Here is a 25,371-nt window from a genome sequence, read left to right on the forward strand (position 1 = left end):
GGGAACTGCCAGAAGGCCCTCGGTGCTGGACCTCAGTGTCCGGGTAGAACGATGGAGGTGGAGACGCTCCTTCAGGTATACTGGACCGAGGCCGTTTAGGATAAAAACAAACCAATAATCCCACACTCACAAACATATTTTAAAGGCCATAGAATGTCAATCAGCCAAATGCCTGGCTGAAGAGTCAGTAATCTGCCTGCCTCAGCCTTAAATTTTATTTTCTTTTTTAAAAAACAAAACCAACTATTCAAAACAATGTTTGGCTGTTCGGGTTTAGAACTCATTTTGAATGTTACACACCACTTCCAGACAGGAACTTTTTCTGGAATCAGTGCTGCTCACAAAGGCAAGTTTTCCCCAGCACCCAGACAGCACTGTCATGACAGTGCTAGCCTGCATTATAATCTGGATTGCACCTACACACACACACACACACACACACACATCCAGGAAGTAAAATGAAAATATTAGGAGGCATTTGCTCTAAAATGCTGGTGAATTTTATTTCACAAGCTGATGTGGAAATTTTGGGGACTGAGTTTAAGATTAGAACAATAGGAAACCTAGGAGACGTAGAGCTGTACTTGCCACCCTTTTCAAATGCTGCAAATGCAGCTCAGTTCTGCTAGTCCCCTTCCTTTCTCTGCCCATCCAAACCTTCCTCTGCTCAGGATGGGCTTTGTGGATTTTAGTTTTTGTGATGAGCTGCTGGTTTGCCAGGAGAGGGAGCAATTTTCCAGATGACATTGGAACATTGCCACAGTCATTACTCTGGAAAGCAGACTGTGACTGAACTATATGCGTGCATTTGGCAGGCATTCCCAGACGGGGGTGGGGATGACGGGACTGGCTGCAGTGCTGATGCTAATGGCATCACAGGAAAAAAGGAAGCACTGTAGCATCAAAGAGCGTGCAACATCCCTGGATTCTGGTTGCAGGGAGAGCTTTGGAGCCTCAGGTGACTAGATCCTCTGCCTCGCTGTGAGTATAACCATTCCCCTGCATGGAGTCCCTTTGAATTCTGAGTCCTTCCCATTAATGCTGCACTAAACAATCTTCATGGCAGTCTAGAGTCTAGACCATCTCATCCTCTGCATATGTAGCTCCACTGCCCCATTCTCTTCATCATGCAAAGCTTCTTCTCTTGAGAAACTCAACCCCTGACCTAGACTTGGTCTCCAAAACTACTGCATTCTGAGTTTCTCTGGAAGGGCCTTAGAAATGTGCCTTGCCCTCCATTGCAGCAAGACCCTTCATCCTGTTACTGCTTTCTTGTTCCAGTGCGGGAACCTGCCTTATAAACTGAGTGAGGCCACTGATCCATTTGGCTCTGTATTGCCTACACTGACTGGCAGCAGCTCTCAAGAGTTTCAGGCTAGGCGTCTTCTCCAGCTCTACATACAGAAGCTGGGGATTAAATCTGGGTCCTTCTGTGTACAAAGCAGATGCTCCACCACTGAGGCAAAGCCCTTCCCCAGCCATTATTATAGTACTGATGGAAAGAAGCAGAAATCCTTACCTCCTCCTATTGCCCGGGCATCCCTTAGAAATTCCTGAATGTTTAGTAAGAATCCCTTGAGCCATGGAGACTGGTGCTCAGTCAGACCATTTTAACTATTCCTGTGATTGAGCTGCTCTCTCCCTCCTCTCTGAAAAGACTGGTGATTAAACGTGCAAAAGTATATGGCTCTACTTATACATTTAAAACAATACATTGAGGGTTTGACTTGAGGAGGGGGAGAGGGCATGCTAGTCTCACCCTCCCACATTGCTGCACATGATAGACCCTCTGCTCCTGTTTTCCAGAGACAGTCCTGGATTTACAGAAGCCGTCTCAGTTTCTGATTACATCCCACTTTTCTTTAGTGTTCTTATTTTCATTGGAAAAATGTTGGAGGGTATGGAGTTATTCGACCCCTGAGCCAAGAAGGTAAATAACAATACAACCTTTAGAAGACATCTGAAGGCAGCCCTGTAGAGTTTTATTATGTTTTGATATATGTTGGAAGCCACCCAGAGTGGCTGGGGCAGCCCAGTCAGATGGGCAGGGTATAAATACGTAATAAAATTGTTATTGTTGAATCGGATGTCCCTATTTTCATTGGAGAAATGTTGAAGGTTATGACATGACCATCCATGCTTGACTGATGACTCTTCCAATTCTACAGTTCTATGAGTTTATATCACAGGGAGGCTTGCTGTTACTGGAAGTTGCCTTGCACACACTTTATGAATTGTATGTGTTTTGTGTACATATTGTAACATATTTTTGCTAGGCCTGCCCTAGCAAATTAATTAATGTGGGTGTTGTTTCTGTTTTGGTGTGGGAGAAAGACTCTGCCATGTCTGTATGCAGAGAGATGCCCCCATTTATGTCAATCAACAAAGCAAGGTCAATCCATCTTGCAATGCATGCTGCTTAATTTGGCTCACCACAGGTACGGTCTCTTCCCCGAACAAAGATGGATGAAGACGCGTGGAATGAAAGGCCTCCACCACCAGAAATGCCAAGCAGAAGACTATTATATCCTCAAAAAGGTAGGTTGGGGCAGTGTTTCGGATGTGTGTGTGCTTGCTTAACTGTGCACAGGAGTTGTGGTTATTGGCTTATGTAATGCGGTAGGAGAGCTGAAAAAGCTTCACATCTGGCAACCAAGACACACCTTTGGTTTCAGATAGTACATGGGTAGACAAGTCTAAAAAACCCAGGACACAATTTTTTTATAGCCCTCTAGTGTCTGTAGTGGCTCATTTACCAGAAGTAATTTATTTAGTGTTAACTCTGGAAGTGTATATTCGATTCTGACCAAACTAAGTCTCCTGATGTAAATTGTGACTTAGGAGGCTTAGTTTTTCTTTTTAACCAGATGGTATCTACTGTTGTCTTACTGATATTTCTAATTATGCTTTAAAGATATCTATACACTGATTTTACAAAAATTTTTTGGTGTAAACTGGCTTGATTTATTTTATGAAATGTGGATGATAAATATTCAAATAAATAGCCTGCTCAGGACCAGGTTCCTTGAGAGACCTCCTTATCTCATAGTTTTCCAGTATGTCACTGCAGTCTGCGGGAGAGCTGCTTCTTTAAGTTCCAAAGATCTCAGACTCCCACTTCACAGTAACTGGGAGAAGGGCTTTTGGTGTGGCTACTCCTATTATGTGGAATGGCATTTCTGTGGAGATGTGACATGCAGTGCCGGATTTGTGTATAAGCTAAACAACTATAGCTTAGGGCCCCACCCTCTTGGGGCCCCCCAAAAAATGAAAGGAAAAAAACTCTGGATGTACATTTCCAAAATATAAGATAAAAAACAAATAAAATAAAACCTACATACAGCAACATTTCAGTTCAATGATTACTTTGATAAAATCCATATTTTGTTATGTGCAAATGGCTTTAGATACTTATTAGGTCCATAAATTACCATATAGCATATATTCAACACAAAAAACAGTTACAGTTTGTTGTTGGCTAAGGACAGCTGGACATATAAAGGGCCCCATTACCTTCAGTAGTTTAGGGCCTCATCAAACCCTCATCAAACATGCACCCCCTAGTTGCAATTTTCAGAAACAACTGAAAACATTTTTGTTCTGACCAGTGCTCCCCCCCCTAAAATAATGTTTGGGGTGCTCTCATTTTGACTCAAGAAAATCACCATTTTACAGTTCAAATCGGGAAAAATAAATACAGTAAAATCGAAAAAAGTACAAAGATTCACAAATTGTTTAGGGGTATGCGTACCCCTGCGTCCCCCCAGAAAAAAAGCACTGGTTCTGACAACCTTTCCAGCAAGGATGTGTAGGTTTTTGCCGTGGATGTCTGTCTGCTTTGTAATGTACTTAAATGTATCCCTCTTTTAAAGCTCTTTGCTATTATTTCTGTGCCTCAGTGCCCTTGCAAAGCATCACTGTAGCTGTGGCGATCAAAGGCTTCGTGGCAGATGTTGTGTCTGAACTTCATTACAAGAATGAGGAGAAGATCCCTCTGGAGGTTGAATTTGTCTTTCCCTTGGATGCTGATGCTGCTGTCTACGCCTTTGAGGGCCTAATGGGTGAGACAAAAATTGAGGCCCAGATCATGGAGAAGGAACAGGTGAGAGGGTTCAAGGTAGTGTGGGAGGTTGGGGTGGGGATGGAGGTTCTGGGGATGCTGGAGGCCATGATTGGCATGTCTCCAAACCCTTTGAATCAAGAGTTTTAAACCATTGTTTAAAAATGTATTTACTGCACTTATAGGTCATCCAGTAACAAAACGTTCTCTAGGCCGCTTGCTGCCACTTGTAACAAGCAACAATTTATGCACTCACAGTCAACAAACAACTTCAGCACAGTGGAATTAACCGTCAATCAATATATAAATTATTGACTAAATTTTTGATTGAATTTAAATCCTCCCTCCCTCCCCCCCCCGCCAAAAGTAGGTCAGGATGGCAAACATACTCACAATTTAAAAACAAAATTCAGAAATGATTACAAAACAGTGGTACCTCGGGTTAAGTACTTAATTCATTCCAGAGGTCTGTTCTTAACCTGAAACTGTTCTTAACCTGAAGCACCACTTTAGCTAATGGGGCCTCCCGCTGCCGCCACGCCACCGGAACACAATTTCTGTTCTCATCCTGAAGCAAAGTTCTTAATCCGAGGTACTATCTCTGGGTTAGCGGAGTCTGTAACCTGAAGTGTATGTAACCCAAGGTACCACTGTATTCTAAAAACAACCACTGTTAAAAACTACATAAATAACACCTAATGCACAGCATGCAGCTCACTCTCCCTTTGTTTGTAGAGAAGAAGTATGGTAGGGTTGCCATATCTCGAAGAGCAAAAAAGAGGACAGCCCGAGATGCTGCCAGCCCGAGCTGGGGAAAGAGGCGTGCGGGGATGCGGGGGTGCCTCTGCTGCACATGTGTGCCTCTTTCCCCAGCTCAGGCTGGCAACAGCCATGGTGTGCAGAGCAGCCTGAGCTTTATGACTTTATGATAAGATTGAAGAAATCAGAAAGGCATCTGAGGTGAAATTAGCAGCAACTCCCGTCCAGACAAGATTCTGGCTGCCACTGTGACCCCCACCCCATCTATTTCTCCTTGCCCTTGTCACATCTCTTTCCACCTTTTCACATCTCTTTCTTTTTCTTTCTGGTCTCTCAACATCTTCAGGCACAGGCACTGTATGAAGATCGGTTGGCCGTGCTCGAAGCATCTGTGTTTTTTGTGAGGGACCCCAAATCCAGAGACATTTTCAAATGCATGCTGGGTAATCTTCCACCAAGTGGAGAGGCCACACTGAAACTGTGCTATGTCCAGGCACTGGCTCCCGAGCCTGATGGGGCAGTCCGCTTTGTCCTGCCAGTTGTGCTGAATCCTCGCTATGCACTTCAGGGTAAGAAACAGTAGCTGCTAATCTTTGCCCCAACAAAAGCCTGCCATCAAGATGATTGGCTGCATCCCAATTGGCTGCCAGGTTAAGCAGCTGTGTGTCCCATGGCTACTCACACTTCTTCCCATCCATCTGTCTCGAAGGACAATGGAGTGCACCTCCAAGGGTGAAATCAAGCTGCTTTGTTAGCAGCACTGAAGTGACCTCCTCAGGGTGCAAGCCTGGGCTGTGTGTGGTTTTTTAAAAATTGTACAAGGGAAGCCCTGCTGTCCTCAGACTGCCTTGTAATTGGATTCTTAGGGCTGTGGATTCTAAAGTAGACTATTGGTCCAATCTGGGTCATGTTCTGCCTGGGTAACATCTGGTAAGTCTGCTTTTGAATCTGAGCCCCGCAAATCCCATGCCATGTGAACCTTCCTGGGGAGAGTATTCTATCATCCAGAAAACCCTTTCCCTTTTAAACTTGGCATCTTTCCCCTCTGCAGGATGGTCTGCAGAGTCAAAAGAAATGTCCATTTGCAGGTGTGGTTTGAATCCAAACCTGGTCTACAAATGGACAGCTTCACAGGGTCTCATTTCCAGCATCCATCAGTGGATGGGCACTGACAGTGAGTCCCATTGCCTGCACTAAGAAGTTTAAACTGGTAGACCCCCTTGTACAGCTGATCCCAGTGAGACACACCATTGGTATTGATCAGATCATGGCACTGTCAGTGAGCCCTACTTGCCAATGAGCAGTAGAATGCTTTAAGCTCCTGATTGTTCCTTTGCAGCCTCATCTTTTCTTGCTCCACATCTGTTGTCAGGTGTGGGACAGGTAGTGGGAGTGGGTCAAAATGGTCTCCTGTTGCAGGGATGCCAACTTGAATAAAACATTAGAGGGGAGGAGTAAGCTCCGCCATACTTAATTGATCACAAGACGTGGCACATGCATATCATTTAAATGACAATGCTTATCAACTTGGGGAGGGCTAGCCCCTCAAATATTTTATGGGGGAGGAGATTGGAGGGACTTCAGCCCCTGGGAGTTGGCTCCTATACTGCTATGCCTGTTTTGACCCACAGGTCAGAAGTTCCCTAAGCCTGGTCAATGCTATTTGTACCTTCCCCAAAACTCCCCCAATCCAGTTTCTCAGGCTAACACTTGCCTCTGTCATGGAACTACCAAGGGCAGGATTCTGCCTTCATGGACCTGAGGGAACATCTGGAAATTGGAGAAACTATTGTGGGCACCACCAAATATCTGTTTCACAGAAGAAAACCTGGCAATGCTCAGAGTCTCCTTTCCCAAAGAGGCAGAAAACAGCACCTGAAAATAAACAATACATGCCAACCTCCCGCCCACACAACCAGGTAACTTGCTCAACAAAACAACACAAAACTCACCTGAAAACATTTTTTTACAATTGAGAGGGGCAGGGGCTTGGTGGGCATCAAGGACACATTGGTTGAAATCCTGGATGTAGGACAATTTTTCAGAACTTAGTGTATACATCTGAGAAGGTCATTTTGCTCACGTTCTCTCATGGCATTGATTGTGTCCCTGTGTAGGGTCAGAAGAGAGCAGCTTCGTACAGAACATACCACGAGTGCCTGAGAGGGAGCTCCCCTACAAGCTCAGCCTCAGTGCTACACTGCATTCTCCATATGGAATCTCTCATGTGAAGTCAAATTGCACCCTCACATCCCTGCAGTATGCAACAGAAGACGACACTACAGCCCAGGTAAAGGATGCTGAGGTGGGGTGGTATTCAGTGCTACTCAGAATAGATCTACAGAAGTTAATGAACATGACTAATTAGGGTTCATTAATGACACTGGGTTGACTCTGAGTAGGTCTGCGTTTATGTCAGCCCATAGTGAAGAGTTGGCATTAAGGGCTTTCAGGAAGAGCATGCTTTTCTTCCTGAAGGCGTGAATACAACTTGACCTTATAGGTTCCCTGTAAAGGGAAAACTGAGCTGCTACTGCTGCTGGAGTCTTTTGGAACTAGCATGATGTCATACCCAGGTTTCAACTCTTGCTTTTGCTTATCGTACCCCTGCCAAAGATTTCCCTCACTGAAGGATACTGCCTTAATCGAGATGTGGAGCTGCTGATATATTACAAGGAGGTGGTTCGTAAGCCCAGTCTCCTGCTAGAGGTTGGGAAGCCAGGAGCAGATCCAGGTGAGCAAGGGCTAGAGTTAAGGATGAGCAAATCTGTCAATTTCAGTTTCTTGTTTTCCTATCTAAGTTCAGTTCACCACTTTTCTGCATTAGTTTACAATTATTTTTACTCACAGTAATTTTTTTAGTACAGTCATACCTCGAGTTGAATGAGCTTTGGGTTGAGCGCGTTCAAGTTGCGCTCCGCGGCAACCCGGAAGTAACGGAATGCATTACTTCAAACCCGGAAGTAACGGAATGCATTACTTCAGGGTTTCGCCGCTTGCGTATGTGCAGACATTCAAAATGACGTCACACGCATGTGCGGAAGCAGCAAAACACGATCAGCGCACGCGCTGATGCATCTTGCGTTCCGTTCGGGATGCGAACGGGGCTCCAGAACGGATCCTGTTCACATCCCGAGGTACCACTGTACATTTTCCTAATGCACACTTTATTTTGAAAGCATTTCTACCCATATAATACATTTTTCTATGCTGTTTTTACTAAAAAATATGCATTTTTATGCACAATTGATCCAAATGTATGCATTCTGTACACTTTTTAAAATGGAGAACTGCATTGCATAATTGAGAGAAGTATGGATTTTGAAATATAGCTGCATTTTGGTTCGTTTATTGTATCACAAACTGCAAATAACTGAATTCTTCCCCATCCTGGTGGAAAGGGAGGTCTTGGAAGCAGAGCTTGGGCTGGGTACATGAAATGCAGCTTGTCCAGTACAATGACTAGGGAACAGCCTTGGGTGGAAATGTCTGCTTACTCCAAACTCTTTCCCCCTGTCTCATAATACAGGTTCACTGATGGGAGACCACGTGCTTTTGCTTACCCTGTATCCCAGTCCTCCTGCCCCAAAGCCAGGCCTGAATGCAACAGGCGAATTCCTGTTCTTGATGGATTGCTCTAGCAGCATGAGCTACAGCACCAGAAATAACTCTGAAGCCACAACCCGCATTCAGAGTGCCAAGGTGCCACCTGGCTAGATGAAAGGGATGTGATGGAAGAACCTATAGCCAAGGGAGGATGATATGTTGGGTTTACAGGAGAGGAGATTAAAGGGAGGTGGTTAAACTCACAGCCATAGACGACTAGATTGCATGCAGACTGAACTTCCAGTTTCAAGCTGAAATTTTCCATTACTCATTTATGGAAAAGACATGGGATGGGATATCCCTTTCTTCCTGCTTGACTATGATGGATGTTTTGTGTACCTCTTGCTTCAAGAATTAGAGTGGCAGCCAGTTTAATGTAATTCCAGACAGGCTGATAAAGACTATTTAGGGATCTGACTCTCATGGGTAGAATAGAATTCGGTCCCATAGGCAAGGTGAGATCAGATGGGCAGAGAGTGATGCATGGAAGTGTATGGGTCTAGGTTAGGACTGAGGGCTTTATTGCTGAGACAGTGTCAACAGTCTAGTTTGGGACAGCTAGGTGACCCAGGGTGACAATACCTTTTGCCTTAGGAGACCCTGATTTTCCTATTGAAGAGTCTTCCTTTGGGATGTTACTTCAACATCTATGCATTTGGATCCTCCTATTACTCATTCTACCGGTAAGTGACCAAGTATTATTTATTTATTTTGTTCATCTTCCCAAAGGAAGCCCAGGATGACCAACAGCATAAAAAGATACTATGCATCATAAAACAACAATAGTACTACGTAATACCATCCACTTGTCCTCCCTTCTCCATCTCTTGCTTTCTGCAGCTTTGCTTCCCTTAACTGGTGTTCTTGGGTTCCCAGATGTTGTTGGGTTACAACTCTCAATGGCCAGGGATGATGGGAGTGGTAGTCCAACAATGTATGGGACCCAGGATGAAGAAGGCTGCTTTGAACACAGCCTCCAGTTTATCAATGTTTGTTCTTTTATTTTTTTACTCCTCTTCCTACTATTAGTTTGCTTTCTTATTTGCCCTTCATCATAAGATCCCAGGGTGGGCTGCAACCATCCAAACATACAATATTAAAATTGGTTAAAGCAATTTAGTCAACTAATATACTGCTTACTGTATATAAAACATCTCAATGTAGTTTGCAGTATAAGGAGCCAAAGATTCTAAAATATCAAAATCTCTAAAACATACATGGGGGTGTAGAGTAGACCCATTGAAATTAATGGACCCTAACTTAGTCATGTTCGTTAATTTCAGTAGGTGTACTCTGAGAAAGTTGACTACTACCCACAAGGTGTAGGGTTTATCTCATTGCTCTCTGCTTTTAGCAATTTCATTGGGGGGGGTGAACAAAGGGTCCTAGAGGGGCCTCCACCTCCTTTCCAAAGCTGGGAAAGAGCCCTCATGTCTTTTTTCCAAAGCCCAGCACCTCACTTGCAGGGCTTGGGGAAAGTAGCATAAGGGCTGGTGGGGGAGATCAAATGTTCCCGAGGACCACTAAAAAATGCCTCGAGGGCAGGATGCAGCCTTCAGGCCACCCAGTTCTATTTATTCAGAATTGTCCTTTAAGGCACCTTCTTTGATTGTTCATAGTATACTAATTAAGCAAATTTGATCCAGTGGTTTAAAAGTGGACAATTAATTAAAACACCTGTTGCCAGCATCTATTTAAGAGAGAAACTGGCAAACCTAAGTGGGTTGGCTTTTGATTTCATTAGGTTCTGGGGAGCCAAGCATCCACAAATTCGTTTTTTTTAAAGCACACTTTTTAATTATTATACTGATATTGGGCTTTGTTAAATAAAGTATGCAGCTCTGGGATTAATGGGTGTGTGGAAGTGGGAATATAGTACAGGAGAGCAGTCCTTTGCATTACTTTTACTCTCTGATGACCTCTGCAGGAAGAGTGTAAAGTACACACAACAGACCATGTTGGAGTCCCTGCGGGGGGTGTTGGACCTGCAGGCTAATTTGGGTGGCACAGAGATTCTGCAACCACTGAAGGCCATTTACAGCCAGCCATGTAGAGAAGGATATGGCCGCCAGGTAAATTCATCACACCTTCATGTATGTGAAATAAATTAATTGCAGTTCCATGCGGCTACATACCCATTGCCTTTAATTTATCTCCTCTCTTCATGGTATAATCTCAACCAATACAACAAGGGCAAAAAAAGTAGTCTCAGCTAGTTTCATCCCTGTTTGCTCAAATGACAACACCCTGGCTATTCACTTAAAACAAATGATTTCCTTTGTTTGATTTAAAAAAGAATTACAATCAGGTGGTATATACAGTTAATGAAATAAATTAAATAATATACTACTGTATTTTAGAGAGCCAAGTTATGATCTCAAGAGGGATTTGGAATGTATCCAGTGGGCTGGAAAATTGATCCTAGTTGCTGTGAACTGCAAGCAAGTCTGAACCAGGGATTCAAAACATAAATACAACTTTGTTCCTCCCCAAGGGATAGAAGAAGTGTGTGTGCACAGACTTCCAAGTTAACTTTATACACCCCTATTTTTCTCCAGGTCTTTGTATTCACAGATGGAGAGGTATCTAACATAGATGAGGTCATTGCTGAAGTTCAGAGTCACAGTAAGTCCCACAGGTGAGAACAGGGTATGAGATTGTGGTAGGGTGACTGACATTTAATTTTAAGTAAACTAGCCCTGTGAAATGGGGTTGGAGGAAGAGTCTGGTTGAGCATGGCTGGAAACTTGAGGAAGCAGGAAAGTATGGGATGGATCGTGCCAGCCTTTTCAGGTCCCAGTGGTGCTTACTTGAGAAACACTCAATTTTACCCACCAGGAGTGTCACGATACTATGGTTAGCAAGCCTTGATGGTGGATACTTCTTGAAACATGCACAATGGGATAGAGTAGAGCATTGACCTTTCCCCCACTGTCATACAGATGCTTCTCCTTTGGGATTGGTGAAGGGACTTCCTCATACTTCATAGGTAGCATTGCTGAAGCAAGTGGTGGCAGAGCTGAATTCATCAGGAGCAAGGAGCAAATGCAGGCCAAGGTGAGTGTCCTGGTGTTTTGTCTCCATCACCATGATCTGACAGACCCCATCCAACACTTGGGTGAAGAGCCAGGGCTCAGTGGTTGAGGGCATGCAGAATGCCTCAGGTTCAATCCCTGCCATCTCTAGGTAAGTCTAGGAAAGACTTCTGTCTTAGCTTCTGGAGAGCTACTGCCAATCAGAATGGACCAGGGATTAAGACCTTGTGGCTCTCCAGTAGTTTTTGGACTTCTACCTGGCAGGGTGGAAACAAGTTTTTAAATTGGTGTTTGAGTTACACCACCCTTTTTGCCAGCTTAAGTTACACCCGGTTGCCATGTCTCATTACTGAGCTGAGCAGGCCTGGGATACAGCCCTCTATGGTCTCACCCCCAAACACCCCCTTTTCAGGGCTCACACATAAGATCTGCTCAGCCAATTGGGTCCCACCCAAACCAGGAGAAGGAGATACGTGTGTATTTCTTGGCTGAGCTAAGGATGAGGGAGTTAAGCTGGTGTGGTACAGCTGTGTCAGGAACCTCATACATAGCTCAGCCAGATATCCACCAGATCCTATCCCTGCCCACCCCAACAGATCTTGCTATAAGTTTTCTCCCCAAGCTATGTTTGATCTCTCGTCCCCCTTGATTGTGAGATCATTTGTGTTTCACAGGCACTGCGATCTCTGAAGTGTTCTCTGCAGCCGGAAGTGAAACACATTAAACTAGAGTGGCATTTGCCTCCTGGCCTCGAGGCTGTGCTTCTGGGGTCAAGCACTCAGGCCATCTTTGCAGGGGAACGCTGCCTCATGTACACTCAGATCTGCGGGCAGCAACAGGCAAGTAGGCCCAATATAATGGTGGGATACATACCCGTAGTTGGTGGGCAAAATCAATGTGATGCGTGGTGTGTGATGAGGTGCACCAGAGTTGGGGGCAAAGGTGGTGGGGGAAAATGATATGATAATGTTGTGGAAACTAAACTTATCCAGGGATAACACAGGGAAATAGGTTGAGAGTGGATGGGGATGCTCTCTCTCTTCATTATGGGGAAGGCCATGTGTTGTTGTTTAGTCGTTTAGTCGTGTCCGACTCTTCGTGACCCCATGGACCAGAGCACGCCAGGCACTTCTGTCTTCCACTGCCTCCCACAGTTTGGTCAAAGAAGGCCATGTGTAGTCTGTACTAAACTTAAAATTAACTAGAAATTGCTGCCCCAATGCATCTGTCTTCTAAGGTAACTGCATCAGTTTGCCAAACGGCAGGGCTGGCCCTGCACATGAACATTCATGCTCATTTCTCTAAATCTGCCAAAATAAGAAGGTAAAGTGCTAGTTTCTCTTTAGGCTTTGTCCCTGTGAGCTACTGGCCCTTTTACACCACCCAGGGTACCCACCATTGTCAAGCACTACTTCACCTGATGCTTTTATTTCTTTCCTGCAGACCTCTGACCTCCCAGAGGGTTCTGTTGTGCTCCAGTACAGCATGCAAGGCCAGACTTTCACAGAGAAGATGGACTTTCGACTTGAGGCAGAGGAGAATGACAGGTTGGACTCCCCACCCCTCTTTCCCCCTCCCCACTTTGCTCTTTACATGCAGCTGCATTCGAAAGTACTGTCTAACTTTCAAAAATGTATTTGTTCCTGAAAGCTGAAATTTGAGACCAGATATATTAAACAGAAATTATAAAGAGAGGAGGAATGAAGAACCTTTGGCCCTCTGGTTGTTGTTGGACTCATTCTGCCACCAGCACCAGTCAGGATGGCCAATGGCCAGGGATGATAGGAGGCGTAGTTGACAGAGCAGACTCAGGCAGGAGCTTCATCCTGTCTAATGATTAGGAACATATTGTCCTGTGAGATGATGCCAAAGGCCCTTCTAATCCAGTACGGTGGCAATTCAGATGCCTATAGGAAACATGCAGGCAGGATCTGAGTCCAACAGGATTCTTCTCACTTGTGATTCCCAAAATATCACCTCTGATACTGGAGGGTAGTACACAGTCATAAAGGCTAGTAGCCATTCATGGCTTTATCTTCAATGAAATTGACCTTTGAAGTTGGCAGCAGTCTATTATAATGCTGCCCACCCCCAGGGAATACCAGAAAGGGGTGGGCCATGAAGCCATCACCACCCACCACACCTTCCACTTCAAATTCTACCTTGCACTTTCCTCTCCACCCTTTGTCTCTCTACAGGCTTCCTGTTCACCGACTGGCAGCTCAGGCTGTTTTGAAAGAACTGGAGGAAACAAGATCGACAGCAAAGCAGCAGCTGGTGCTGGAGACCAGCCTGAGCTCTGGGGTGCTGTCTGCTCAGACTGCTTACGTGGTAGTGAATATGGAACGGGGCGAGCCGCTTCAAGCCCCTGTTGAATTCAGAGAGATTCCATATCCAAATAGTACGGAGCACTGAAGCGTTATAGGGGAGGGGAACAGTGAAAATCAACAAGTACTGGGACTTGGAGGAAACTAGCAGAGCAGTGTGATATGACAACAGTAGATAAACTTCAAGATAGGGGGCCTGAGATTTATACTGAAACAAATAAAAGGGACTTTGGTGATGGTATGAAAGCTGGAGAAGCACTAAGAATGACTATAGAGAATTTTTTGTGTTTGGTAGGATGGATGTAAAAGAAGCTGAAAGAATGTTGTAGACTGGCTTCCTCACCAAGGCCTCTCCACTTAAGGTGGCTATTTGTCCCTTTATTTCAGAGAGAGGCAACCTAAGGCCCAGGGGCCCAATCACCTTCTCAATCCGGCCTGCGGATGGTCCAGGAATCAGCGTGTTTTTACATGAGTAGAATGTGTCCTTTTATTTAAAATGGTTTTTTTGTGGGGCATAGGAATTCATTCACCCCCCCCCAAATATATTCCACCCCCCAACAAGGTCTGACGGACAGTGGACCAGCCCATGGCTGAAAAAGGTTGCTGGCCCCTGCTCTTTTTTCTTTGTCTTGTGCCTGGGATATGGTGGAAAACACCAACTTCAGTATTACTTGTGCTCTATCTCTTTTTAGGCTCTGTGTGGGCTGCTATACTCCAAAGTGATCACTGCTGTTATGAATATAAGTGCGAACCTTCCAGATGTGAGAGTATTTTGCGGAGAGCTTTAGAATTTTCCTCAAAGCTCTATTTCTCAGCATCCACCCTTTTTGCCAGCAGTACCAGAGGTTGGAGAAGTTATTCCACTACTGGAGAGTTCCTTAATGATCAAAATGCAGTGTTTGACCATGCCAGTCTCCCAAGTAAGTGTAGGATTGCAACAGGATGTGAGTTTGCACTACATCCTTGTTTAGATTTATGTGCTAAGAAACCCCAGATCATGTTGGATTTCTTAGTCTTAACATTTACAGATTCTCCTCCCTCCTTTCCTTCTTATCAGTATCTTGGTCAAGAACTTGGAAGGATAATGTCTATTGCAGGGAGAAATCAGGTGCAGAGTGCCACCAATTAGAAGTCATTGCCAAGAGACTAGGATCTGTGGCAGGAGATTTCCCACCCTCTGACCACTTGCTGCCTCCAGAGATTAAGTCACAGAGATCTTCAGAATCACTATGTTGTGTACAAATGGTTGGGCATGCAAAATAAGCATGCTTGAGAGTTGAGACAATAATTTACCTCTATTTAGCAGCATGTATTGTTGATTAATAATAGGTTTTTGGAAAAAAGCAGAAGGTTTAAGTGCCCATGCATAATAAAATCCCACTCTTAAATCCAGATTCTGTCACACATCTTATCTCTTCAATATATGGAAAGAAGGAAAGGACTATGTAAGTGAAGGAGGGGAACTTTGCAGGTGGGGATGACTCAGTTCATTATGATTCATGTGGAATTTATTCTGTTTGCATTTATCATTTATATAATTTATAATTAATTCAAAGCCCATCCAGGTGGCTCTCACAACATATTAATCTAGAAAGCTGCAATCTATTAAAAATACACTTGGACTAAAACATCAAGGTAGCCAATAATGAGAAATTGAAAATAGAAGTTAAATACAGAGCACTAAAATATAGATTAAATGCAGCTTGGAACAGAAAGGTCTGCTTTTAAAGCTAACACTATAGGGCTCATATTTACTTATTTACTTACTTATTACTTTTACTTTTCAATTCCAGAGTGGGGAGCAAAGTAATGAAAATAATTAGAGAAAAACAGGATACAAAAATTATAAGCAGGTCCAATAAACAATTTATCAAGGTAAACAAGCAAAACAGCAGTAAAAATTAATATTTCAAATTTAACCAAATACCTAGATAGAAACAGACTGAAACAGATTAAAGAATGAAAAGTCTTAGCAACAGGTCTCACCTCATTTCCCCACTTTGGCAGTCACCCCCTCTCTGCCTCTCTCACAAAGAGGGCTCACTCTGTGCCAACAGACTCTCACCCTGAGGCTTTTGAGTAACTTAACATCTTTTACTCCTACTCTCCAAACTATCCAGGCTCTCACCCTGAGCAGTATAGTGAATGCCCCCCTAGCATTCACCGTAATACACTTCTCTCCCTTATCCACAGTAGCAACAGAGAAAACACACACACACACACACACACACACACACACACGGGGGGGGGGGGTAGCAATAAGCTACAGCTGGTGTTTCTCTCTCCTTCCCCATCCCAAGGAAGCTCACAGACATCAGGGTCAGTAGAGCTGTCAGCTAGAGACATGCATATGGATTTGATGGACTTCGCCATCTCTCTGTACATGCTCAGAGAGGGAGACCGTAAGCTGGGGCCACCATTGAAAAGGTGCTATGTGTAGTGCCTGCTAATTTGAGCCTACTTGACACCAGGTCAATGAGCCTTGGAGGCCAATCTTAAAGAATGGTTCAAATGGGTGCAGATACAGAAAGAAATGGGCTCCAATCCAAGGCATAATTTGGTGGGGAACCTCTGGCCCATGGGCCAAATATGACCTACTAGGCCTGTCCATTTGGTCTGAACCATGGTCATGTGCCCCATACCTGATGTCATATATTACCTGTTGGGCAGGTATCAGTGTGGCTTTAAAAAGTTTCCCACCCCTGGTTTAAGGCATAAAGTAGATCTGGGAAGCCTGAAAGCTCGGCTACCATGCCCAGACCTTGGGAGCTGGCAGTGGGGTAATAATTCTCTTTGCAATCATGTGGTACTGAATCCGTCTTCTTCTAAGTGCCCAGCATTCAAGGCTTCCCAAAGGCTCCCACAACATGTATCAAATGATTCCAGAATGGTGTTGTAAACAATCCTGTACACTTTCATACATTATTTCCTGAGTTCCACAGATTGTGACCTTTCTTTGTTTTCATGGATTTTCAAAACCCTTTGGAGAATAGAGGAAGAATAAAGGAAATGCTTGCAAGGTGTGCAATTTTTTCTTTATTTCCCCAACAGCAAATGAATCACTTCTCTTGAGGCTAGTCTCCCTGCAGAATGCTGATGGTTCCTGGTCCCTTGATGCCAACCTGCTCAGCATACTAGGTCTGGGTGAAGCAGAGATTCTGGGGAAAATGCCTACTCAGGTAGGACATTTGGAAAGCTCATACGCTCTTCTGTGTCTTCACCTGGATGGGCCCTTGAAGATAGAAATCATTCTTGGATCCATCCAAGGTAGGGGTCCCCATGGGGGCAGGCATTGGAGGTGTCCCTGACAGGATGAGTGAGAATCACTTGCTGTTTTCCTCCCCTTCCCTGCACATAATCTCAGGTGCTCCAAACTGCATGGACAACAGTTCTTGTCGTTCTCTGGCTACATGTCCACTTTGCAGAACTTAGTGATATCTGGCAGCTATTAGAGGCAAAAGCCGTGGGATGGCTCCAGGAGAGCACAGGTGAGTGTGTGTGTGTGTGTGTGTCAGGAAACTGCTTGCTGGTGCCACACTGAAATAACCACCTTGTATCCCTTTTTGTTGCAGGGCCTAAACTTGCTGAGTGTGTGAAGGCTGGGAATACCTTCTTGGGATGTGACGTCAGTGCTGAGGTCTTTGGGCTCTGAGCTTCCCCCTCTTGCCAGCATAATCCTTATATATGTCACTGGAGTTTTGGCACTTGCTTTTTCTTCCCTTCAAGAGTATCTCATTGTTCCATCTGCATGCCTATTGTACTTTCATGAGCCTTCTGTCTTTTGGACTTACTTCAGATGTGTCTCTTTTCCTCAATAGGGTATCAGTTCTTCAAAGATGCTTTAACTTACTGCAGTAATATCAGTGATGTTCCCTATGCACTCCATTCATAAACATGTACTGAGAGAGCGGAAAGAGAACTGTAATAGGCAACTGGATTGTGTGTGGGAAATGTTTTGGGAGAACATGTTCACAGTTTGAGTTAGGGGTTGGGTGAGTTTCAATAAAGAAAAAGGTGTGCAGGTATTTTATGCAAAGTGCAACAGTTACTTGCCTCAATGTTGTTTGGTCATATGAAGTGTAGGCAAAGGACTTATCAATTGATATGTCATGGTGAGCTACAAATCCCATGATGCTTTTTAAAAAAAAAATATAATAATAATATTTATTGAGTTTCCAAAAATTTAAACACTACAAACAAAGAAGCAAAAAGAAAAAACAACACAATACAATACAAAAACACTACAAAACACTAACACATAAGACAAATAAAACAAAACAAAGACCATTTAAAACACATTAAACAATTTCAATGTCATATCTTTCGTTCGCTTATTTCCACGACTTCCTCACACCTCCCTTTTTGTATTCCACATCAATTAATTATTTCAGCAATTCCTTTCCATCTTCCTCTGTTTTCTATCCTATAATTATCTTAACACATTCTAACCTTATTTTGTTCCCTTTAATGCTCTATTGATCTATTTATACTTAATTCCGTATAACATTTCTGCTAAAGCCATATAACTTCATTCCAACTTTGTTCTAACATTCATTAATTTTGCAATATTTCTATAAATAGTCTTTAAACTTCCAGTCTTCTTCCACCAGCTCTTCTCCCTGGTCTTGGATTCTGCCGATTCTCTCAGCCAGCAAAAAGCAGATGATTCACAACAAAATTTAGGGGTCTGGCAGGGCAAGTCCACCTCCTTCTTTAGCATCCGTTAGTATCTTAAATTTTACTCGAGGCTTCCTGCCCTGCCCACCAAATCTAGAGTCGTCCCTCTGCCACCTCCTGAGACAATCCCTCCCAACCAAAGCTTGCAATGTTTGAAACAAAAGCAACATCCCCGACATCACAGCAACCCTCATCCCCACCACAGCAACTCGGCCCAAAGATAGCAACTTCCAATTTAACTCTATTTCCAAATCCGCCTTCTCTTCAAGCCAACGTCCTTCACAGTTGCCCTTGAATAGATTCACATTTCTGGCGGTCATACTAACCCCCAAATACCTCTCTTTCTCAACCAATGTTAGTCCTATCTCCTCCTGAAACTCTATCAAGCTTTACTTTTCCTCAGGTAGGGCTCTGATCATCAATTTCATCTGTTTCTCTTTAAGTTCAGTCATAACAAGTGTCAGCTTGTATTCATCAAGTTGTCCTTGTATGGATGGGACTCTCTCTCTCCAGTTGAATTACTTTAACTTCAGCAGCAAGGGTTTCCTCCTTAACTTCATCCGCAGTTTGCCGTATCAGGGTAGATTCCTGTATCAATTTCTGGGTGGTTTCTGTATTGGTATTCACCTTTTGTTCCAGGTTATTTAAACTTTCTACCATTAAGTCAATTTTAATATTTGCAGCATCCACTTCCATATTTATCACATCTGTTTTCTTGTGAAGCTGTTCCAGCGAGTCATTTATTTTCACTAATACAACCGCTAAGGCCTCTTCTGGCGACATTCCGTCTTTCCCATCTGCCATAACACTCAATAGATTCAAGGTCAGTCTCACAGTCTCACGGTTTTTATCTTACAGCTGGAAATTTCCCAGCCCAGATCTTATGTAGCCGACAGTTTCAAGAACTTCCACTAGAGGAAAACAGTTTCTATTTGTATTGATACATAATATCCTCTTATAGGCACAGTTCAAACGACCCAAAACTAATTTCAATTTTCAGTTACTTTCACTGCTGGAGACAGTAGAAACAATGTGTCTTCTCTTATGCTAGCTGTCAATGAACGATCCAAACGCTGTCAATAAACGTCCCACCAAACGTTGGACCTACTAGCAGCCCTTTCCCAGGGTCCGAGCGGCGGTATTTTACCTCTCTTGGTCTCTTCCGCAGGCAAACTCAGTCCACAACTCCCCCCCCCTTCTCCTGCCTCCAAGGGGGGGATTATATTCTTTAATTATGGAAATTTAGTCTTTTACAAAAGGCTTTCCAAGACTTCAGCTTGCAGCCTCAATTGCTTCAGTCTATTTACAAAAGGGGAAGGCGGACTTCCTGTATTGAACCTTCCCCGTTTCGATGCCAAATTAGACGTTTTAAAAATCCAATTTTCCCGATTAAGCTCTACTCACGGGTAGTTAATTTAGAATCAAATTGTCCACAGGAAAAAGTCAGCGCTCTCCGACAACAGCTATGCGGTTTCGCTCCGTGGAAGAAGCAGATGATTCGAAGCACCGCGCCGCTCACCCCACGTCGCTCCGGATCCCCGAAAACGGCTTTCCCCGCAAGTGGGGGAGGCGCAAAAGGTGCCCGCCAAATCCCACGCTCACAGGCTTCTCCCGCCTGTGATTTTTAACGGGTCTCCGCCTTCGCCGTGGCGGCCAGACCCAGATTTCCACGGAGCTGATTTCTCCCGGTCAGAGGAATCCAGCCATTGCCGGAGGCGCCTCCCCGGAAGTCCTACAAATCCCATGATGCTGAGTGGAAAAAAGACAATAGTGACACTATGCTGAACACTGTTTTTGCCTTACTAATAGTCAAAGATGAGCTGAAGCCAAAAGTGTGTGTGTGTGAGAAGGATCAAGATACAAGGACCCCTTGAGAATTTGAGCAGCAACATTTGCCTAGGCAAGCACTCATGCATAAATTCTCATAACACCCCTTCCCTCACTATTTTCAGGTAACACAGATAAAACCAGGCAATAGAATCATAGCATGATAGAGTTGGAAGGGACTGTGAGGATCATCTAGTTCAGCCACCTGCAATGCAGGAATACGTAGCTTTCCATATGGGGAATGAACTTGCAACCTTGGTATCATAAGCACCATGCTCTAACCAACTGAGCTATCCAGTTGTATAAGCATTCTCATATTATTATTTTCTTCTTATTAGTATCTCCCTGTTGTTCAGCTCTGGCCTCAGTACAATGATGTAGCATTTAGGAAAAAATATGCAACCAAGCAATCCAGCACTGGAGGACAGGATGGAGAAGATTTCCACAGCCACCATGTATTTTCCTTTAGTGCTCAAGTAGGTTGGAAGAAAGGTTATCCAAACACTGCAAAACACCAACATGCTGAAAGTGATAAATTTGGCCTCATTGAAACTGTCTGGCAACCTCCGGGCTAGGAAAGCCACAACCAAACTGACAACGGCCAGGAAGCCTATGTAGCCCAAGACACAGTAGAACATGATTGCTGAACCTTCATTACATTCTAGTATTATCTTTCCATGCACTGTGTGCATGTCTCTATCAGGGAATGGAGGAGATGTAAATAACCAAAGAGCACAAATGGCTGCTTGAATAAAGGAGCAGGAAAGGACAATAGAATTTGCGAGTCCTTTCCCCACCCATTTCCTCATTCTAGATCCTGGTTTGGTTGCCATGAATGCCAGAACCACAGTGATGGTTTTTGCCAACACAGATGAAAGAGCCACAGAAAAGATGATGCCAAAAGTAATTTGTCGAAAAAGGCAGATGATCTTTCCAGGTTGTCCGATGAAGAGTAAGGAGCATAGGAAGCAAAGGAGGAGAGAGATGAGGAGGATGCAGGTAAGGGTCTCATTGTTGGCTTTGACTATGGGAGTGTCTTTGTGCTTCATAAAAATTCCAAGTACTAAACTTGTGATCAAGGAGAAAGAAATAGCCGTGATAGTTAAAATGCTCCCTAACGTTTCTTTATAAGAAAGGTGGACTAGAATCTTGGGAATGCATTCAATTTGGCTGTTGTTGGGGTATTGGTCTTCTGGACAACTGACACAGGCATCCATGTCTGAAAAAAAGGAGGAATTGTTTAAGTATTTTAAAATGTTAACCAACACCTCCCTAATTTTTAAATGTTGCATTTCTTTGACCAACACTAGGAGAAAGGATTCCCATAATTTCAAAGAGAAAGTGAGAGTGCTTGGTGATCATGCAGATCTGGTAATGACTAAATGTTTTCTGTGACACAATTTTTGTATGATGCAGACCTTTTCTCAAGTCATGAACATAGAAGGTGACTCTTGGAAATGCTGTTTTTTTGTTAGTCTTAATTCTCATGTATAATTTACAAGATTGTTAGTGATGTTATTGGGATAGTGTATGTGGAGCACTTTAAACATCCAAAAAGCACTATTCACCTGCCTAATTATTATTATTACTATTGTATTTGAGTTTGGAGAGCCCTTTAATCCCAGAGCATGGTATGAAGGCACATTGCACAGCTAGCCTTCTGAAATTGTAATAGTTTGGGTCTGGTCAGTTCCTGGATGGTGGACCATCCATGATGCTTCTGAAGCACACTGACTTGATTCTGCTTGTGGAATGAATGCAAAGAATGGAATACATTGATTCATTTACAATGGATATGAACATTTAATAATGTATTTACTTAAGTGACATTTATCTCAGTGGAACACATGTGCAATAAGATCATGTCTCACAGATGAAGAAAATTTGCTGTCTCACCTTACTGGTGAGTTGATGGGATGCACTGCATATACTTGGGATGACCAAGCAGAGTAATGGGGAAGTGAGAAGAGGATTGCACCAAATTTGTCTAGCAGAAGAAGAAATTGTATGCCTGTCCCTCAGTGTTGGGCTTCAAATCCCCATTAGCAGTAATCCCCATTAGAGCATCTTCCTTCCTTCCTGTATAACCAGCCCAAAAAGATGTGGGGGTTTTGGCTGCTGCAGTAAGTGGCCATCAACTGCGTTGGCAACCTGTGCATTATTTTGTCTGTACCACTCGAATCATTCCAGAGCACTGAGTGGGGGAAATTGAGGCCACCACATGGTGCAGAATGTTTGGAGAAAATTTCGCAAAGTGGTCTGCTTTTTGCGGGTGGGAGAGAGAAAGGGGGGAGAAAGGTCAGCTTTATATTCAAATGCAAATCTGCTTCTTAATAAAGAGATTCTAGAAATCCTAACAGTCTAATTCGGAATAAAAGCCTTTCTATTGCCATTTTTAAATAACTGAGTCAAAAATTCCCACTAACGTACTTAAAAATAATTTAGTGATTTACTGCTAAATCACCATCTACCTACTTCCCATTATTGAGGAAACCACAAAAGTGAAGGCTTTAGGTGAAAGTCTTCTGTGAGGGATGCTATGAGTGAGTGAATAAACAAATCAAAATTAGTTTGGTATAATAACTAAAAAAATGTTATCCCCTTTCTGTGTCAATGATGGCATCAAGCCATACACACAGTTCTGAATATTATACATGAAAAAGGAAAACCCATGCAAGTTGGTTGTTCCCACTGTCTATGCAAATTGCACCAATCACCACATGCTTAGCTTGCTAAATCTTACTTATAATTTTGTAATAGTTTTGCTCTTTCACATCCAGGTGGACATTGTAGCCTTGGGTGTGGTATGTTTGTTCAGTTTGGGCTGGTACACCAACTGTGCCCATTCCTAAAGAAGGTTTAACAGGCTATGACAATACATGTGTTCATTACATTGAGGATGCATTACTGCAATGCAGTCCACCTGGGGTTTCCTTTGAAGATTTTGAAATTCCACTTGTTCCAAAATGTGGCAGCTCATATCTTATTCAGAAGTAAATATTAGGAACATATTTCTCTCCTCTTGAAGCTTCTAGTTCATTTGCAGACCCATTTCAAAAACTGACTGATAATTTTTAAAGTCTTACATTTCTTAGGGACACACACACACACACACACACACACACACACACACACAAAAGCTCCTATTTGAATTGATGAGTGCATTAAGATCTGCTTGGAGGATTGTGACTCTAGGTTATGTTGTTTTATGTTCTGTTCACTCTGTATTTTATAAAAAAAATTGATTACTCCTCCTACCCTTTTGGTGAGAGATTTTTCCTTCTGGACACCGAGCACAATCATAGCAGCAAAATCTCTCTCCCTCCTTCTTTTTCCTGCTATAGCCAGGATAGCAGTTGTCATTGCATATAGAAACTGGCAGAGCCTGTAAAGAAACATGAAGGATTTTTAGCAAGACCAGTCATCCATTCTACACAATGGGGTGTATGGCAAACAGAAATAACATGACCTGATATTGGTCTCCAAGCACATTGCCCCCATGCACCAAAATTGTCAGTCTTTACACCAGTCAGAATTAAAAAGATCAGTGAAAGGTGGAAAACTGCAGTTCCTGTATCTCTCTCATTCAATTAGCTCTGCATCAAGCCATGGACCTACAAAAGGTAGTTAGTCTCAAGTGCTGGATGATTGAGGGAGATTACAGTTTGCTTATAAGTCAGAGGTAGCCAAAATGCTGCCCTCTAGACATAACTATAACTCCAATCAGTGGTCAGAAATGTTGGGACTTGTGCATTGTAGAGGACTTCATATGGAGGTAAATGAAAAACTAATTCCTTACGTTTAATTAACTGATGGGTTTGAATAATAAGAACAATGGTTTAGTTTATCAGAAAGGTGTTGCTGCCCTCGTGAAATATCAATCAAGATGATGAACCCTCTTTGAGATGAGGCCTTGTTCATGAAATAAAGAGATTCTGTGAGATTTTAGAAGAATTAAAGCTCGACTGTAATAATATGTTTTCAAAAGATGAGTCTCACCTGATTAAAGCTTTGGTGCCAGACAATTTGGTCATCATGAATTGTTAACTCTTTGCCTGGAGGAGCTTGAGGTTCTAGCCTTCCAACTTTTACTCTCATCACTGAGCCATTGGGAAACATCATCCAATTGGTAACGTCAAAACTGGCCACCATTTCTCCATTTCCATCAAAGTGCACAATTTCTCTAGCACTATTATTGAATATGACCCTACTTAGAAAGTGATGGACCTAATTTGGAAGAGCATATTGACAAAGGGATAAATAATGATTCTAGGCCTCCCAAATATTCCAGTGTCTAGCATTCTTAAGTCTGTCTGGGTCTTCTTCTATGTATGAGTTCACTTTCTATTGCTTACTGTCGTTCCACTCTATTAGGCAACAAATGCTTGGCCCATTATGGGAAAAAGGTCATTAGTAACATTACTTATCAAAATGAATACCCTCATACCCAAAGAGTCCCCTACTGCTGGAATTGTTTCATGCAGAGATAGAAGTGCCTTTATTTCTGGATCTTAAGCTAATCTGTTCTGTAGCCATTGTATTTTATTGTCATTACCTGCCAGGGTTGTCTATTCTGAACAGCTAATTTCCTTCCTTCTTCCATTGTTCTGTATTTGAAGCTGTGCATGTACATGGCCTGCAAAGCATGTGCCACAGCATAGACAGCATTGTAGACATTGTAGCTGTGGCCAGTCATGTCCATTTCAAACAGAACTCCAGGAATATTCTCCATTTTCTCCTTTCCAGTACAGATTTTATTTTCCCTTTCCTCCTCTTCATTAGACTTTAATGAGCAGCTGAATGCTTGTTCCCAGAAATCCTGGATAAAACCATCTCCTTTGGCCCAGGAAGGTCTTACTCCCTTAATGAACTTTTGAAATCCCAATGGCTGATTTGAATGAACGCTGAAGGATATGGTACCATGAAAGGCTTGTATATCCCAGATCTTTTGAATGGACAGTGATTCAAAATCCCAGTGGGATGTAACAATCCACACTTTGCCCAGAGGTGGCAGTGACAAGAAAGGTGCTAGAAATAGCAACATTCTCATAACCTGAAAGGATGGAGGTTCTCCATATAC

General features: G+C 43.2%; 2 protein-coding genes across 4 annotated transcripts; one reads left to right on the forward strand and one right to left on the reverse strand.

Moving 5' to 3' along the window:
- Positions 1 to 754: 754 nt before the first annotated feature.
- LOC308461288 (von Willebrand factor A domain-containing protein 5A-like) lies at positions 755 to 19,939 on the forward strand. Of its 3 annotated transcripts, none has more exons than XM_080978065.1 (18): positions 755 to 981; positions 2,429 to 2,538; positions 3,900 to 4,102; positions 5,166 to 5,388; positions 6,937 to 7,109; positions 7,436 to 7,553; positions 8,349 to 8,521; positions 9,020 to 9,108; positions 10,353 to 10,497; positions 10,984 to 11,063; positions 11,368 to 11,482; positions 12,135 to 12,299; positions 12,904 to 13,007; positions 13,659 to 13,861; positions 14,480 to 14,707; positions 16,839 to 16,966; positions 17,152 to 17,275; positions 17,360 to 19,939. In XM_080978065.1, exons 2-18 carry the CDS (start codon positions 2,463 to 2,465, stop codon positions 17,437 to 17,439), a joined length of 2,427 nt encoding a protein of 808 aa, XP_080834191.1. In that variant the 5' UTR covers positions 755 to 981; positions 2,429 to 2,462; the 3' UTR covers positions 17,440 to 19,939. The 3 variants fall into 3 exon arrangements, with proteins under 3 accessions (XP_080834191.1, XP_080834192.1, XP_080834193.1); XM_080978066.1 differs by having other exon boundaries at positions 2,439 to 2,538; XM_080978067.1 differs by lacking the exons at positions 14,480 to 14,707; positions 16,839 to 16,966; positions 17,152 to 17,275; positions 17,360 to 19,939 and adding an exon at positions 14,175 to 14,365.
- Positions 17,938 to 24,443, reverse strand: LOC308461296 (vomeronasal type-2 receptor 26-like; the record flags this gene model as incomplete). The annotated part of the gene is made up of 3 exons (XM_080978090.1): positions 17,938 to 21,510; positions 23,550 to 23,676; positions 24,291 to 24,443. 3 exons carry the CDS (start codon positions 24,441 to 24,443, stop codon positions 20,612 to 20,614), a joined length of 1,179 nt encoding a protein of 392 aa, XP_080834216.1. The 3' UTR covers positions 17,938 to 20,611.
- Positions 24,444 to 25,371: the final 928 nt, after the last annotated feature.

The sequence above is a fragment of the Podarcis pityusensis genome (genome assembly GCF_964106645.2).
Source record: "Podarcis pityusensis genome assembly, chromosome: 13".
NCBI lineage: Eukaryota > Metazoa > Chordata > Lepidosauria > Squamata > Lacertidae > Podarcis > Podarcis pityusensis.